Below are 15,285 nucleotides of genomic sequence, written 5' to 3'. Positions count from 1 at the left end.
ACTCAACCCCTTGTTGAAAATCCACCTACCTTAGAGTGCAGTTTCTGTTCTGTGGTGGTTGACACAAGGGCTGCGCTGACAAGGCAGTCAGTAATACCAAGCCTTCACTGATCTCTAAACAAGGTTGTTCAGTTTATTCTTTCATTGTAAAGATTCTCAACCTTTTTTTCTGAGGCTCCCTACAAAATACTATAAAAACCATATGGCCCTCATGTACCACAACTTGTTTTCTGATAATAAAAGCTAGGGCCAGTGTTATGGAAAGCAGGAAGGGCCACCAAAGGTTTCAGCCCCGGATGGCAGGGCTTGGGGCTCCAGGCTTCATCTCCATGCAGTGGAACATTGGCTTTCTGCCTTGGGACCCAGAAAGTTTAATACCACTTCTGCTTAGCAGATCCCCTGAAATCTGCTTACAGCACCTCCCCCTCAAGGGCCCAGACCTCTTGTTGAGAACCATTGTTCTAGAGCACTGTACAAACTCTTCTACAGAAGACGAACTTACTGTGAGCCATACAAAATCTCCAGGGCTTGGTTTCACTCTGAATACATGCAACAGACTTATGTTTCCAGGTTGCTGGCTATCATGGTGATGAGTTCTGGTTTAAGTACTGATATTCAAGTGTCTAGAGGCTGCCTCAGTTTAGTGTTATAATCTGGGTCTTTAATAGAACTGACATTTTATAGGCTGTTCTCCAGGCCTGCTGTGTGAACTGATTTAGCTCTCACAGATTAAGCTGATCTAATGACAGTAATGCACACCAGAGTTACTTTTATCATCATCTCCTTTTATAAAATATTCTGAAGTTTACTCTCTTGGAAGAGAGGAGGAAAAATGGGATGGCAAATTCTAGTCTGTATGACTGACTGAGCACATCTATCATTGGCTCAGTAAAGAGAAATCTTGGAAAACAGATCCTTTACCTGAAATGCTGTAGGAATTAAAAGCTTGTAAATCAAACAACTCTTATGTATTTTGATGATGATTTAATTAGGACTCCTGTTGAAGTGAGTCAGGGAATGGTAACATTATACTCAGCCTAAAGGGTAGGGTTTTTTCCTGCTTTATCTTGAGTGGTATTGAATTTGGTGTGGTGTTCCAATTGCAGCAGGGATTTAAAGTGTAGTGGGGAAAAGAGAGATGCGAACCAAACAGGAAACAGATTAGCTGCAGGCCTAAAATCTTTCTCAAGGTTAACTTCTCAAAACCTGCTGGTGGAAGTTGGAGCAATAAATACTGTCACCATCTAGCTGTGCTACAGGAAGCACCTGTTGGCATAGAACAGGCCATAACAAACACCACAAGGAAGGAGAAGCAAGTTCTATCCAATATGTCCATGCTATAAACCTGATGTGACTTCTGTACAGCCCATCACCATGGGGAGGGGTGATACTGCCTTGTTGTTTCTCTTGTAGTTCTTGAGGTGATACCAGTTCATCCTCTGTTGCTTGTGCTTTGCTGGCCCTTGAAGACCGCTCTTGATGTTCTCATTTTTCTTTTCCTCTTCCCTGCTCCTAACAGTGAAAGTCTCAGCTGTTGAGGTAGAGACACCAGATGAGCTCTTCGTAGAAAATGGGACAGAGGCAAGACTTCCATGCACATTTTCATCCCCAGAGGTGATCAGCAGCGCAGCATCCATCTCCTGGAGCTTCCAATCAGAGGGAGCAACAGCCCCAATATCAGTAAGAGCCCTTTGTCTGGGTTGATCCTGCTGTTTGGGGCAGGGCTGGGAGGGGGGGAAGTCTGGGGTGTGTTTAAAAGAACAAACACTTTGTGGTCAGCTCTGGTGTATTTTTTTGAGGTATGAGTGTGGAGCAGGTCCAACTTAATCTTGCTGCTCCTTCACCCATCTCTTATATAAACATTTGTTTTTAGCTGAGCTTGAAATATCTCCAAATGCTTGTACAAAGTGTCACATCCTGTGTTTTAACATTGGTTCTTTTCTTGGTGCCATGTAGCTTGATGTCCAAAAAGCCCAGTGGTGAGATCTCCTGCAGAAAGGTTGAGGTTAGTTTATACTGCATCTGGGAATGAGCCTCTCGTACTTGTACTAGTGGGACATGAGCTAGCATACTACAAGTAGCTCTGTGGGCATTGTGATTCTGGCAGACTTAGGCAAGTCACTTAAACTCAATCCTAAGGGGTTTGGTGGACTTGATGAGCTGCAACATCCATACAGCTATTTCTAGCACACTAGCTTGAGCCCTGCTAGTGAGTCTCTGGGCTAGGGGGGCTTGCTCTTAGCAGCAGTGTAGACCTATCCTTAGGCTTGGGCTACACTTAAACATTTGATTGACCTAGATACGATGCTTGGCTCTGACAAATTTAGCTCTGTGAGACAACTTACCCCCACAGTATTAGTAGGCAGGTCTAGCTACCACCTCTTGAGGGGGTAGATGTACTACAGTGGCAGAAACTTCAGTCACTGTAGCATCTACACTACTGTGGCCTCTCTGTAGCGCGCTGGTTTAGCACTTGTAGTATATATGCACACACGCCTTTTTTTAAGAGTGCCTCAAAGGGGAACAGCTAGGGAATAAGGGAAGAGCATGGGGAAGCTTTGGAACAGTGTGACCATGCCCTATGTTTAGGAGGGTGTGAGGTGAGGGCCTTATTTGTCATCTTTTGCCCCTTGGAGCTGTGTACTGGGACAGCTACTGAAGGGCCAGCAAGCTTTATTCATGTAAAAAATTTTGACTCAAACATGGAAACCCAGTTTGACCAGAGCTTTGAAGAGCTTGGTTTCCTAAAGAGGCTTTCTGTCATCTCACAACAAGCAAAGGACAGACCTGGACTGGGATGGGGAACAGGGAATGAGCATGTACAATGCTTTGGGTAGGCCTACATCCCCACTTTCCTGCTTCCAGCCAGTACATGCACTCTTCACTAGGGGTTCCCTGTAAGACGCACGCCTGTGCGGGCAGACACCAAGAATCTCATTCCCGCCAACCCTCTCAGCAGAGCCATGCAGCCCCACTGCTCCCAGGGACAGGGCCATGTGGCAGGTGACTGCTCACTCCAGGAGCAGCTTGGCAGCCACCATGTGACTTGCATGGCGGCTGCTGGACCTGGAGCCTAGGCCACAGTACTAGAAATAGCACCGTGGTCCAGCTCCAGTCCTGGCCCACAGGACAGCCTGCCTGCTGAGTGGCTGGCCCCTGGGAGCAGCTGAGGCAGTGGCTGCTGCTGGAGAGAGGACCATGATACTAAAAATAGTTTTCCCTGGAGCTGCAGTGCTAAGGAGAAGGTGGGAGTGAGGGGAGCTCTTGTGCTGAGGGCAGAAGGGGCCAAGGCAGGAGAAGAAAAGGGAAGGCACCAAAGGGCAGGGTGGAGGAAAGACAAATGCCAGGGGGCCAAGAGGAGACAATGAGGGGAAAGGCAGGAGGACGAGGGGAAAAGGCAGGGGGGTGGGAGAGGGGAGGGACAATGGAGGCAAGAGGAGGGGGAGTAATGGGTGCTGGGAGAAGAGGGGTTGAAAGCAAGGGTGGGCATGAGGAAAACAGGGGTTAGAGCAAGTCGTGTGTGAGAGCACAGAAGTGGGTGAGGAGAACTTGGGCAAGGAGGCAGGTGTGGAGAGGGCAGGGGCAGTGAGGGAAGGGGGAAGCACCAGGAGGGTACAGGGGATAAGGGAAGGTACAGATGCTGGGGGATTGTGGGAGTGGAAGGTAGAGGGAAGTGTTAGGAGAGGAGCTAGAGAAGAGATGGGCACGGGGGAAGGGCTGGTGCATGGGTCAAGGAGGATGCGGCAGAGGTAGGTTCCAGGAGGGCTGAGGGGAGTGGAAAAGGCAGGAGCTAGGACAACAATGGAGGGGTGGAAGGAGGGCAGCAGCAAGTACCAGGGGAGCAGATGAAGGGAGGGTGGGAGACATGGCAGTAGAGGTGAAAAGGGAGAGGTTTATAGCTTGGGTGCCACAGTGGCACACATCCAAACAAGTGCACATGACTTCAATATTGGTTCACAAAACACAACTCACTCCGCTCATGGATGGAAGATCTTAGAGGGAATACTGCTCTTCACAGCCTCCCTTCCTCCTCTATGCCCTTGCAAGCTTCCCAGGAGTGTGGAGCAGCTCGGAGGCATGTTTAAGTTTGAAGCGGTGCAGGGTGTTGGAGCAGTGCAGAGGAAGAAGGGGTGAGCTGTACAATGCTGGCATCCTCAAGTTGTGGAGCTGGAGAGAAGTAGCAGGAACAGAGGATGAACTAGCTCCCCAGGCACTCTTCCATGGCATATAAATCCAAAACTTCCTGTGCACTGCAAGACCGTATAACTGTATGGCACAAACTCCTAGTATGCCCCTCCCTCAATATGGAGGGAGAATGCAGCAGCTCCATGAGTTAAGATTGTCAAGCGCTTCGCTCTACACTTACTGGCTTTGATTAAAACAGTAAACAAATTTAACTACTCTGATAGTTTTAAGTGCTTATAAAGGACAGCAAACATCAAAGCAGATCATCTAGCAAATAAACGCACACACTAAGGTTAACATACTTTGTTGAATCATATCCAAACCTCTCACAACTTGACTGATACAAGCAGGCTAGCAGAATCTCAAGGTAGAAGCTGCACTTGCTTTACGGTTTGGAGAATACACAGGTTCTCTGAGTTGTGTTCCTATGGGAGCTCCACTCAGGTCTCAGTGTGTACCTGCGCTGGGGATCAAAGTTGTGCGAGCAGTGCCCCTTTGCTGCGCACTCAGCAGCCTCCCCACTCCTCTGGAGCCTGTGGAATGTGGAAGGAGCCTGTCAGTTCCTTTTCAACCATCCCTGGCTGAAGACCATACAGAGCAGTGCTCTTCTTCCTGACAGGAAAAACAGAAATCCTCTATTAGTTAGGTTGTTACTTCAGAGTTTTACTTAGTTCAACCTTTTTCAACACTTAGAAGGGGTGGGGAATGGGGGGAGGGGAAGTGGCAGCCGCGGTGACGGTGGCTTTTCTCCAACAATGCTGGGTTTCCCCCATCTTCAAAAAATGCAATGCATGCAGAGACTCAGTGCCTACCTCAGATAGCCATGCCTCGTGTCAAATGCCTGTGGGAGTCTCCTGTGACACAGAAGTGCCCTCATTGCCTGAATGACAGCAGGGGCCACAAAAGACCACAAAATGTGGCTCAAGACTATTCTCTGGGAAAAGTCTCTTCAATGACCAAGGGACAAACCAGAGCAGGTGCAGACACAGCAAAAGCCCTTGGGTAGAGCAGCTTCATCACCCCGCGAAGGCTCTCAAGCCGCAAGGGCTTCCCTGGCATGCTCCCTGTCTGAGCTGCCTAGAGTCTCTCATTCCCTGGTGCCATCAGTCTCTGGTACCGCGGAGAAATGCAAGTCAGTCCCAGCCAGGAGAGCTGAGGCACAAACTAAGACCGCCACATCAACTGGTGCCACTGAGGCAGCAGCTTCAAATAAGCTGCATATGCCTCCTCCATCAGCTCCGGTGAGCTCTCTCTCTCTCTCTCTCTGCACCCAATCTGACCAGGCAGTGGTTTTTTTTTGTTTTTGTTTTTGTTTTTTTTAAACTGTCTCATGGCACTGCAGCACAAAGCGCTGCGCAAAACACAGCATGTACAAAAATCTCCTCAGTCTGATTCAAGAGGAGTAACTGGCTCACCACGCTCCACAGTGCAGGGGCATGCTGACACTTCAGAGTGGCCTCCGCTCACCTACACCGCTATCCCCAAAATCTGACGCTGGTAGCGGGCATAGGAGCAGGCTCTCATCAGGCCACTCCTCTCCATCACTAGCTTCCTGGCATTCATACAGGGACCACTCCCTTCAACATCCCATTTGGCCCAGCCAACGATGGATGTATCCCCAACATCAGCTCCTGTCTCAGTGGAGCCCCTGAGATGCATGGTAAAGGTACCAACAGCATACCTACCATTCAAGGCACATATCCTCTACATCCCAGCAACATTGCACCTCTAGGCCAGAGGTGGCCAACCCATTAGTGATGAAGAGCCAAAATAGCAGTGGATAGAGTGCGAAGAGACACATACCGGGGGGTTGTTGAGCCAAAAAAAAGCCATGCTGGGGGAAAATAGGTGCCAGTACATGGTCCTGGGGCATACCATCACAAAAAAGCACTGGGAAGGGGTGAGAGGTGCAAGCTCTGGGAGGGAATTTAGGTGCAGAAGGAAGTAGAGAAGAGGATGCTGGCTCAGGGAGAGGGCTCCAGGCTGGAGAGTGTTTGGGTCAGGTAGAGGGTTGCGCTGAGCAAGCTGCAGGCTTGTGGCAGTGAGGGTTCAGGAGTTTGGGCTGGAATGTGTGAGAGGTTCAGGGCAGGGATGCTGGGAGTATGATTGGCTCAGGACAGATTTGCAGTGTGTGGATGGTGCAGGAGTGTTTTGGCAGAAGACTGGGGATGTGTGGGTGCAGGAGTTTGGGGATGGAGAGGCTCAGGAAAAGGGGTTCCAGTGTATGATAGGCTCATGTTTGAGGTCGGGGGGGGGGAGGGTGCAGGGTGCAGGAGCGTTATGATGCTGCAGCTAGATGGGGAGGGAGTGCGGGGGAGGGCTTGGCCCCAATTGGTGGCTTGTTGGCCAGGCTTCATTTTTAAATAAAATGTCAAACACAAACTGTTTCAGTGTTGTCTTTGTGAGTAGGGCGGGGAACCTGTTTTGAGTCGGGTTACTGACCCACAGAAAAGTCAGTTGGGGCCATACAAGTGAGATGCAAAAAAAATCCCTCCAAAAAACCCCAAGCCTCACTAATCTGGCCCCAACTGTGCTGGTGGGGTCAGGGTGCTGAAGCAGGGTACTTGTGGGGGGGGGGAAGGGGATTGGCCGGGGGAGGGGACAGGGACAGCTGGGGCTAGTACCTGGGGATCCTGCAGCTGCACACCTGGTCTGGGGTCTCGGGAAGCGCATGTGCTGCTTCCCCTTCCTACAAACAGCCGGTGCATTTCCTGAACAGCTGGGTCTGTGGCGCACAGGCAACTTTTTTCCCCTGCTGCCTGCCTGGGGGGGGTTGGGAGTCCCAGGACTGTGCCACCTCCAACTGCTCAGGAAGCATGTGCCCTGCTCCCCGTGACAGCCACGCACTTCCTGAGCAGTTGGAGCAGGCGCAGTCCCAGGACTACTACTCCTTCTCCTTCCCCTCCCCCCATGCAGGAAGGCAGCAGGGGGAAGGAAGTCACTGTCATGCCACAGACACAGCTTTTCAGGAGGCATGCCAGCTGTTTAGGGGAGGGGAAGAGCAGCCTGTGAACTTCCTGAGAGACACAACCTAGCTCATAGCTGTGGGACTCCCCCTCTCCTTCCCCCCCCCCCCCTCCCCGCCCTTCAAGCTGCAGGAAGCCGATGTGCTACCTCCATTTTCTCAGGAAGTAGTGTCAGTGTGGTCTTCTTGGGTTGGGAGGGAATGGAAGGGGCTGGGACACCTCATAACCAATTGATTGCAATCGACAGGCTGGTGACCATGGCGCTGAGCCAGCCCTGGTCTGACACCCTCTGGACCTGACTGATTCCAGATCAGGGATTTTTTTTTTTGACCGGGGAGGTAATTTCAGGCCTGCTGCTGCTTCCCCCTCCCCACTAGGCTTCTTTGTACCTCCCTTCCCCCTTATAGCAGCTGAGACTTCTCTCTTCCCTGCACCTCCCTAAAAGGCTTTCCCTCACAACTCAGAGGAGCTCAGCACCAGTTCTCTGTGTGCGCTCATGCACGCCAGCTGAGCTGCCTCTGTTCCCTTCTCTCAGCCCAGCTGAGCCCTGTTTTCCTGCACCTCTTGCCAGACCTGCTGAATCCAGAGCTGGTTCCCTGCCTCTCTCTCCTTCCCCTTGGGTATGTCTACACTGCCACCCTCTTTCGAACTAGGGTGGCTAACGTAGGCATTCGAAGTTGCAAATGAAGCCCAGGATTTAAATATCCCGGGTTTCATTTGCATCTTGCCGGGCGCCGCCATTTTTAAATCCCCGTTAGTGCGGACTCTGTGCCCGCGGCTACATGCGGCAGGGAGTAGGTAGCTTGAATTAGGCTCTCTAATTCAAACTACCATTACACCGAGGTATATTAAATCCCGGGCTTCATTTGCAACTTCGAATGCCTACGTTAGCCACCCTAGTTTGAACGAGGGTGGCAGTGTAGACATACCCCTTGAGTCTAGCCCCTGGGCAGCCCGGCTCACACAACACCCAGTTCTGAGCACCGCCCCAGCACCTTCTTCTCTCACCCCCTCCCCCCCCAGGTGAGCGCTGTCCTGGCACCTCCCACAGCCCTGCTGAGCCCTGTGCCTGGTTCCTGGCACTTTCCTGATCCTGCAAGATAGCTGAGTTCCCTGCCTGCCAGCATAGCTCTAACCTAATGCCCAGTGCCACCATTATAGCCACACACATCTCCCTCCAGGTGCTGGGGTGCATGTGCTGAGTGGCTGGCTGTGCGCTTGCTGGAATGTGGCACAGAGCCACTGGCCTCAGTAGTACCAGCCGGAGCCACATTTTTTTTAAGTCAAAGAGCCATGTGTGACTCATGAGCTTTGGGTTGGCCACCCAAGCTCTAGGCGGTACCCACAATTTGCATGCTCCTTACTTGCTCACCTGCCCTCAGTAATTTCAAGTGGGCTCCAGTGAGCATGGCAACTTACCTCAGTCAGATTCAGAAAGTTCTTCACATGAACCCAGATCTAGGTAGGAAGAAGCGGTAGACCAGATCTCTCCTTCTCCTCTAGCAGATGACCTGAAACATTTTCAGGAACTTTTCAAATGGGGTAGCACAATCACAAGACATTACAAGAGGTGCAGGTCAAACAATACAAATTATTCACCATATTACAACAATCAATATCCTTAAAGATAGTTTTACCCCTCAATGAAGCTATCCTTGCACCTTTAAATGCTTTGTGGCAAAATCCAGCTTCTGTTCTGGGGGGATCGCCCCTTTGACAGGGAACAATTGTTTGCTAAAAATACAGATGAGATCCTACACTCCATGAAGGACTCTTGTATGTCACTATGCGCCTTGGGCATGTACACCCTTCCCAATAAGAAGCATAAATACACTCCCTAACAGAAACCGTGGGATTATAATTACAACTATTACAGGCAGCAGCAGAGGCCATATGATAACTGGCCCAAGCAATGCCCTGATAGGAGGAGGAATCAGCAAAACCAGCTGTCGGGGGGCTCCCCTCTCGCGTGGGGTTGCTGCCCCCATCCGGGGTGTAATTCAGACCACTTGGGTCTAGTTCCCAAGTGCAATGCCCCTGTATTAGGGGAAATACATCCTCCCAGCCTAGTCCTTAGTATCCAGGCTCTGCGGCTCAGTCCTTCAGCCTGAGCCCCCACTCGCTGGGGTGCAGGGCCCTCCCTCTCCACTGGGCCCCAACCCCGGGCCCTATCAGTGGCAGGCGGCTCCCACCATTGGCTCGGCGGGGGTTCCTCCCCACAACGTGCTGAGCACTCGGGCTTTTCCTGCTCCCTTCCCCAGGTCACTTCCTGCCCCCGGCCTGTAGCGGCCCCACCTGGCGGTGTGAGTTGGGTGGCTGTAGCGGCACTTCCCCAGTCAGCATCGGGGTTGGCGGTGGCTGGTCCGGTGCCTGGGTCACGGGGGCTTGGCCGACGGCTCCGTCATTGGGGTCGAGCCTGGCTTGGGCCTGGCAGCGGCAGGTTTAGCAGGCCTGGCGCCTCCCTCTCTGGCGGCCCGATCTGCGACTTGGGCGGTTGGGCGCTAGCTCCAGCTCTGGCCGCGGTCTGCCCCTTCTGAGCAGGCCTGCAGCCTCTTGTACTTTGGCTCCCCTGGGAGCATGCCCAGTCAGGCTGTGTGGGTGGGACCCTCTCTGCCCCCGGCACCAGGTGGTTTCCCTGGGCTTGAGTGCAGGGCGGGGTCACCCCGTCACACCAGCCCTCCACAAGTCAGTCCACCCACCTCTAACAAGCAGCAAATTTGAAGTTTTGGTCAGGGCCACTCCATAAGTCCAGTGCAGTCCAATGTCACCTTTGGTCACCACCTGAGACCTTTCTACCAACAGTGGGCCCAAGTTACCACAGACAAATGGGTCCTAGAGATTATCAGATTGGGTTATATATCCGCTTTACTTCCATGCCCCCTACCTAACATCCTAGCCGAAGGATGTTACAGGCAGAGGTGCAAAAGCTAGTTACCTTAGGAGCAATAGATCATTATCAGTAAAGAGTCTACCCCTTTGGCCTTTCTGCAGCCCCTCAAGTATTTTCAAAGACCCTAGCTGTAGTCACGGCCTTTCTCAGAAGATCAATATCGTCCCTTACCTAGATGATTGTCTAATCAAAGGCCCTACCTATCAGCAAACTACTATCATGATGGCTATTACCAGGGAATGTTTTTCCCAACTTGGCAAAAGATAGAGTTCATTGGCGCATTGCTAGACTCAGTTACAGCAAGTGCCTACCTCCCGCCACAAAGATTCAGGGTCATCTGCGACCTCGTTCAACAGGTCAGACAGGCCCCCTTCTCCATGGTCCGGATGTGCCTTCAATTACTAGGGCATATGGTGGCCATGAAGTTTGTGGTCTTGTTCGCAAGGCTGCACGTGTTGCCTACAACATTGGCTTGCAATCAGCTACATACCAACCTGTCGCTGCCTCGCAAAGCACATGTCGCTTTCTCTACCAGTGTTCAGGTTCCTCCAGAGGTGGATGTGTCAGAACAACCTCCTCATCTGTATACCCTTCCACCGACCAGACCGTTCAGTTACTATAACAGATGCATACCCATGGGCTGGGGAGCCCACTGTGGCGCAGCGTCAATACAGGGTACATAGGCCCAACACGAGAAAGTTTCACATCAGTATCCTAGAGCTCAGGGCCATTCGCAGGACTTGTGTCCGTTTCCTTCCCCCGATAAAGGGCAAAACTATCTGTGTCCTCATGGACAACACACCATCTATGTTTTATGTCAACTGGCAGGTGGGTGCCTGATCTCACACTCTATGTGCCAAGGCAGTCTGATTCTGGAACCGGTACATCAGAAACTAGATAACCCCAATGGCCATGTACATACCAGGACAACAGAATGTGAGATCCGACAAACTGAGCAGACATTTCTCAGATCAGCACGAGTGGGAGTTCAATACCAATGTCCTCCTTTCAATCTTCCACACATGGGGCTTTCCAACTATAGACCTCTTTGCAACACCTCATAACTACAAATGCCACAGACTCTGCTCTCGGGCAGGACTAGGCAAGAGGTCAGAAGGGGATGCCTTCACCATCTGCTGGACAGCTCCACTACTTTATGCCTTTCCACCAATTCTGCTTATCAGCAGAGTGATCAACAAAATCTGATCCAATTGGGCCACAGTAATCTTAATAGCCCCAGCCTGGCTGAGACAGCCCTGGTTCCCTTATCTACATTCCCTGTCGATAGATCAACCTATCCCTCTTCCGGTGGTGCCGAATCTCCTCACACAGCACTATGGCAGTCACCTCAATATCAAAACTGTGAAACTCACGGCGTGGTTTCTCCATGGTTCCAGAATGAAGAACTCACCTGTTCAGACAGGGTTAAACAAATTCTTCTAAACAGTCAGCGCCCCTCCACAAGAAGCACCTCTCAAAACAAGTGGATGCGTTTTCAGCAATGGTGCATGATGTACAATTTGAATCCCACCACAGATGCCATACCTACCTTACTCGACTACCTCATGGACCTTAGCAACACGGGCCACTCCATCAGCTCTGTTTGAGTCCACCTGGTGGTGATCATGGCCTTCCATGATCCGGTAGATGGCTTCTCTCCACACATCCCGTGGTGAAGTGTTTTCTCAGTTTTACAGAAAATGCATCCAAACCTTGGCCCCACGGTGCCACAATGGGACCTGAATTTGGTCCTTGATACACTCATGATGCCACCCTTTGAGCCATTAGACACTATGCCACCACAACACGTATCTATGAAGGTGGCATTCATAATGGCAATAACATCAGCAAGAAGGGTAGGAGAAATTGCAGCCCTCATGGCTGACACTCCTTTCACTACATTTACCTCAGACCTGACCTCAAGTTCCTCCCTAAGGTTATATCCAACTTCCACGTAAATGAACCGATTTATTTACCTGCCCATTTCCCTAAATCTCATGCCTCCCCCAAGGAGGCTGTATTACATACGCTGGATGCAAGGAGGGCAATTGCGTTCTACCAGTCTAGACGTAGCCCACATGATCACTGCAGGAGAAGTCTAACACTCATATTTGCTATGATAAGCCTGTAATTTAGGGCAGGCATAACATACAGGACCTGTTGATTCGGAACAAACTATGCCAGACTATTTATCACCTCTTGCCTTAAGGATGTTTTCCTGAGATGGTGCCTTCACTTACCTCTCCTCAGGCCTTGGAGACTATAAGCATGCATATTGCCAGAGTTCTGTGCATGATTGCTGACACAAACTACAGAACTAAGTGCTGAACTGAGGTATGCGTGATCTCAGAGGATACACATCTTCCATCTGCTCAGCTACACCTCACACTATTAGGGTACGTCTAAACTACATGCCTCTGTCGGCAGAGGCATGTAGATTTGTTTGTTCAGCAAAGGTAAATGAAGCCGCAATTTAAATGATCGCGGCTTCATTTACATTTACATGGCTGCCGTGCTGAGACGACAAACAGCTGATCAGCTGTTTGTCGGCTCGCCGCTAGTCTGGACGTTCCCCCTGTCGACATCAAAGCCCTTTGTCGGCAGCCCCGGTAAACCTCATTCCACGAGGAATAACGGGGATGCCGACAAAGGGCTTTGATGTCGACAGGGGGAACGTCCAGACTAGCGGCGAGCCGACAAACAGCTGATCAGCTGTTTGTCGGCTCAGCGCGGCAGCCATGTAAATGTAAATGAAGCCGTGATCATTTAAATCGCGGCTTCATTTGCCTTTACTGATCTGTCTAATCTACATGCCTCTGCCGACAGAGGCATGTAGTCTAGACACAGCCTTAATGCAGCTGAGGCCCTAGCAGATAAATGCAAATTCAACTCTTAAACACAAGTAATGGCAAGGTTTTTGTAGTCCTTCATGTCTGCTAATGGCACAAACCCAGTGTCTATTGTTAGGTGCAGGGCACAGAGTGAAGGTTTTATTGCAGGGTTACTGTGCTACCTAATTCATTTCATGGTTTGACTAAATTTAATTATCTGAAATCTCTGGGTTCTGCAAATGCATGGGTAACCTTTACTGTGACATTTAGTAGCATAATAAAGTTGGCTATTTTGTATACATTTGTACTTGAATCTTATTTTAATGTTGCTGTTTGAACATCTCTGCATTATCTGTCTTCTGTATTTAAATACTGTAGTCAGACTTAGTGTTACTCTAACAGTCTGCCATCTTAAATTAACTTATCTAAAAAAAATGTTGGGAAGAGAACTCCTTCCCCATCACACAGCAGCCAAAACTATTTTGGGTCTAGCTCCTTCCTGTTCTCCATTGCATGGACTATGTTAACCTCTCCAAAGATGAATATGCAAGTATTTAATACTCATCTTGCACTGTAGTTGCACCTAGATGCCTCAATCTGACTTGTGGTCTCACTGTGCCAGGTAATGTGTAAATGCATTATTATGGTAAGGATTGTCTTAGGCAGTGGTTCAGTGATTGGCCACTCTTCCCATTAAGGAGCTCTTGGATCATTTCCCACCTGCTTGGTTTAGATCATACCCCTCTGGTTTAGCAATACAAGAAGTATTTGTTTGTGTTTGTGAGTTGACACACATGTGTGAATCTTTACCATTATAAAATCCAGGTTGAGATCCCTGGGCCTACAAAACAAATTCACGGTGTGTTTGAAGACTAAGGCATAGAGTGGCTATTTGACTGTTCAATCAGTGGAGCGAAAGCATACGATCTGCAAAGGTAGAAATTGCAGGCCTCTGAAGGAATTCCTGCCTTTGACTCCTAATATGGTTTTGGAATGAGCCCAGCAGATCTGAAGGTGCTCTAATAGTGAAGGAGAGGTATAAGCTTTGAAACTCTCTGACCTGGATGTTTTTACATACTCTCCTTCCTGGTTGCAGTTTTTCCATTACTCTCAAGGGAATGCATACCATGGGAAGGACACACAGTTTAAGAACAGAATCAGTTGGGCTGGAGACCTTAACAAGAAAGATGCATCTGTCAGCATAGCAAATGTGCAGTTCCGGGACAACGGTACTTACTTCTGCGATGTCAAGAACCCACCTGACATAGTCGTCAAGCCAGGAGAAATCCGACTAAGAGTCGTGCAGAAAGGTACCTCCCCTCACTTATTCTTCTTTCCTTTAGGTGCTGTTCTGGGCCTGTGAGACTGTTTTATCTCTAGTCTCCCAAGTTCCAACAGCCACTCCCAGGCTTTGTTGTCAAAGTTACTTTCTGAAGCTATCAGTTCTAACCCATTTTTTGAACTTCATCCACAGTTTTCCCAAATCCTAATTTTTTGAATGTTCTAAAGTCTGCAGACAAATCCCATTTCTCTTGCATGGCTGTCAGGAGTCAACAGGTTGCTTGCTTTAAGAGTGAGGTGGAGTGTGGGCTTGGTTCTGTTATGCTGGAAAATTAACATTTTGTCTGTCTTCATGTTGGTGAAATAGATGCTTGGCTTCATGCTGTTTGAATTTCAGATGATAGAAGTCACTCCTTTCAGAACAGGAGCCAAAAGAGCAGAGATTATTAAGTGATCTAATCAAGACCTATGGATTGTTTATATTTAAGGCTATTATCACTCTGAGATCATAAAAAGCAGAATTGTTAAAATTTCCTAAATAGTTATTAGAAACGGTGTTGAAAGAATTTAACAGGTTTACAAGTCATTTCAAGCAAAAATGAAACACTAAGCATTACAGCAGCACTGAGTTAATGTATGTTTAGAGAAATCCTATGCAGTGATATAATCAAATTTCTCAATTCAGCAGGGTGTTATATTATAGGTGACCTAGACATGTTTTATGTTTCTCTCTGAGCTACTCTGATTTCCATGAAGCTAAGGATCCATGTTCCTCTTCTAATTCAAATGACTTACAGTGTGTTTGTGACTTTTGACATGTAAAACTGATTTGGAAGGCTCTTGACTTGAGAGGTCATTGAGCTTACTTTAAGTGGGGTTTGTACCAGTTTAACTAACTTGCTTTTACAAAAACACTTATTTAAATCAGTGGGACTTCTTATGCAGACAAGGCCTATACCCAAAACCTGATAATTAAACCTGTGAATCTTGTGTTAGCCTGTGGCTGGATATCTTTCTTTCTCTCCTGTGAGGTACTAAATTCAAAGTCTCTATAAAATAGATCAATTTTGATAACTTATTTTAATTTTTTAAAGATATAATAAATAAAAGGTCTTAAGCTACCTACATTGGA

At 49.1% G+C, this 15,285-nt stretch overlaps 1 protein-coding gene across 2 annotated transcripts in view; it reads left to right on the top strand.

Annotated features, from left to right (window-relative positions):
• Positions 1-15,285, top strand: part of MPZL1 (myelin protein zero like 1) — a 61,668-nt gene that overhangs the window by 20,689 nt on the left and 25,694 nt on the right. For both annotated transcript variants that reach the window (XM_075909088.1, XM_075909093.1), the window contains exons 2-3: positions 1,520-1,680; positions 13,969-14,182. In XM_075909088.1, the coding sequence (XP_075765203.1) occupies positions 1,520-1,680; positions 13,969-14,182 (375 nt within the window). The remainder of the gene's footprint in view (positions 1-1,519; positions 1,681-13,968; positions 14,183-15,285) is intronic.

The sequence above is a fragment of the Pelodiscus sinensis genome, chromosome 1, assembly GCF_049634645.1.
Source record: "Pelodiscus sinensis isolate JC-2024 chromosome 1, ASM4963464v1, whole genome shotgun sequence".
NCBI classification, from domain to species: domain Eukaryota; kingdom Metazoa; phylum Chordata; order Testudines; family Trionychidae; genus Pelodiscus; species Pelodiscus sinensis.
The sequence above is the reverse complement of the archived record's forward strand: the minus strand, read 5'-3'. Positions and strand labels throughout refer to the sequence as shown.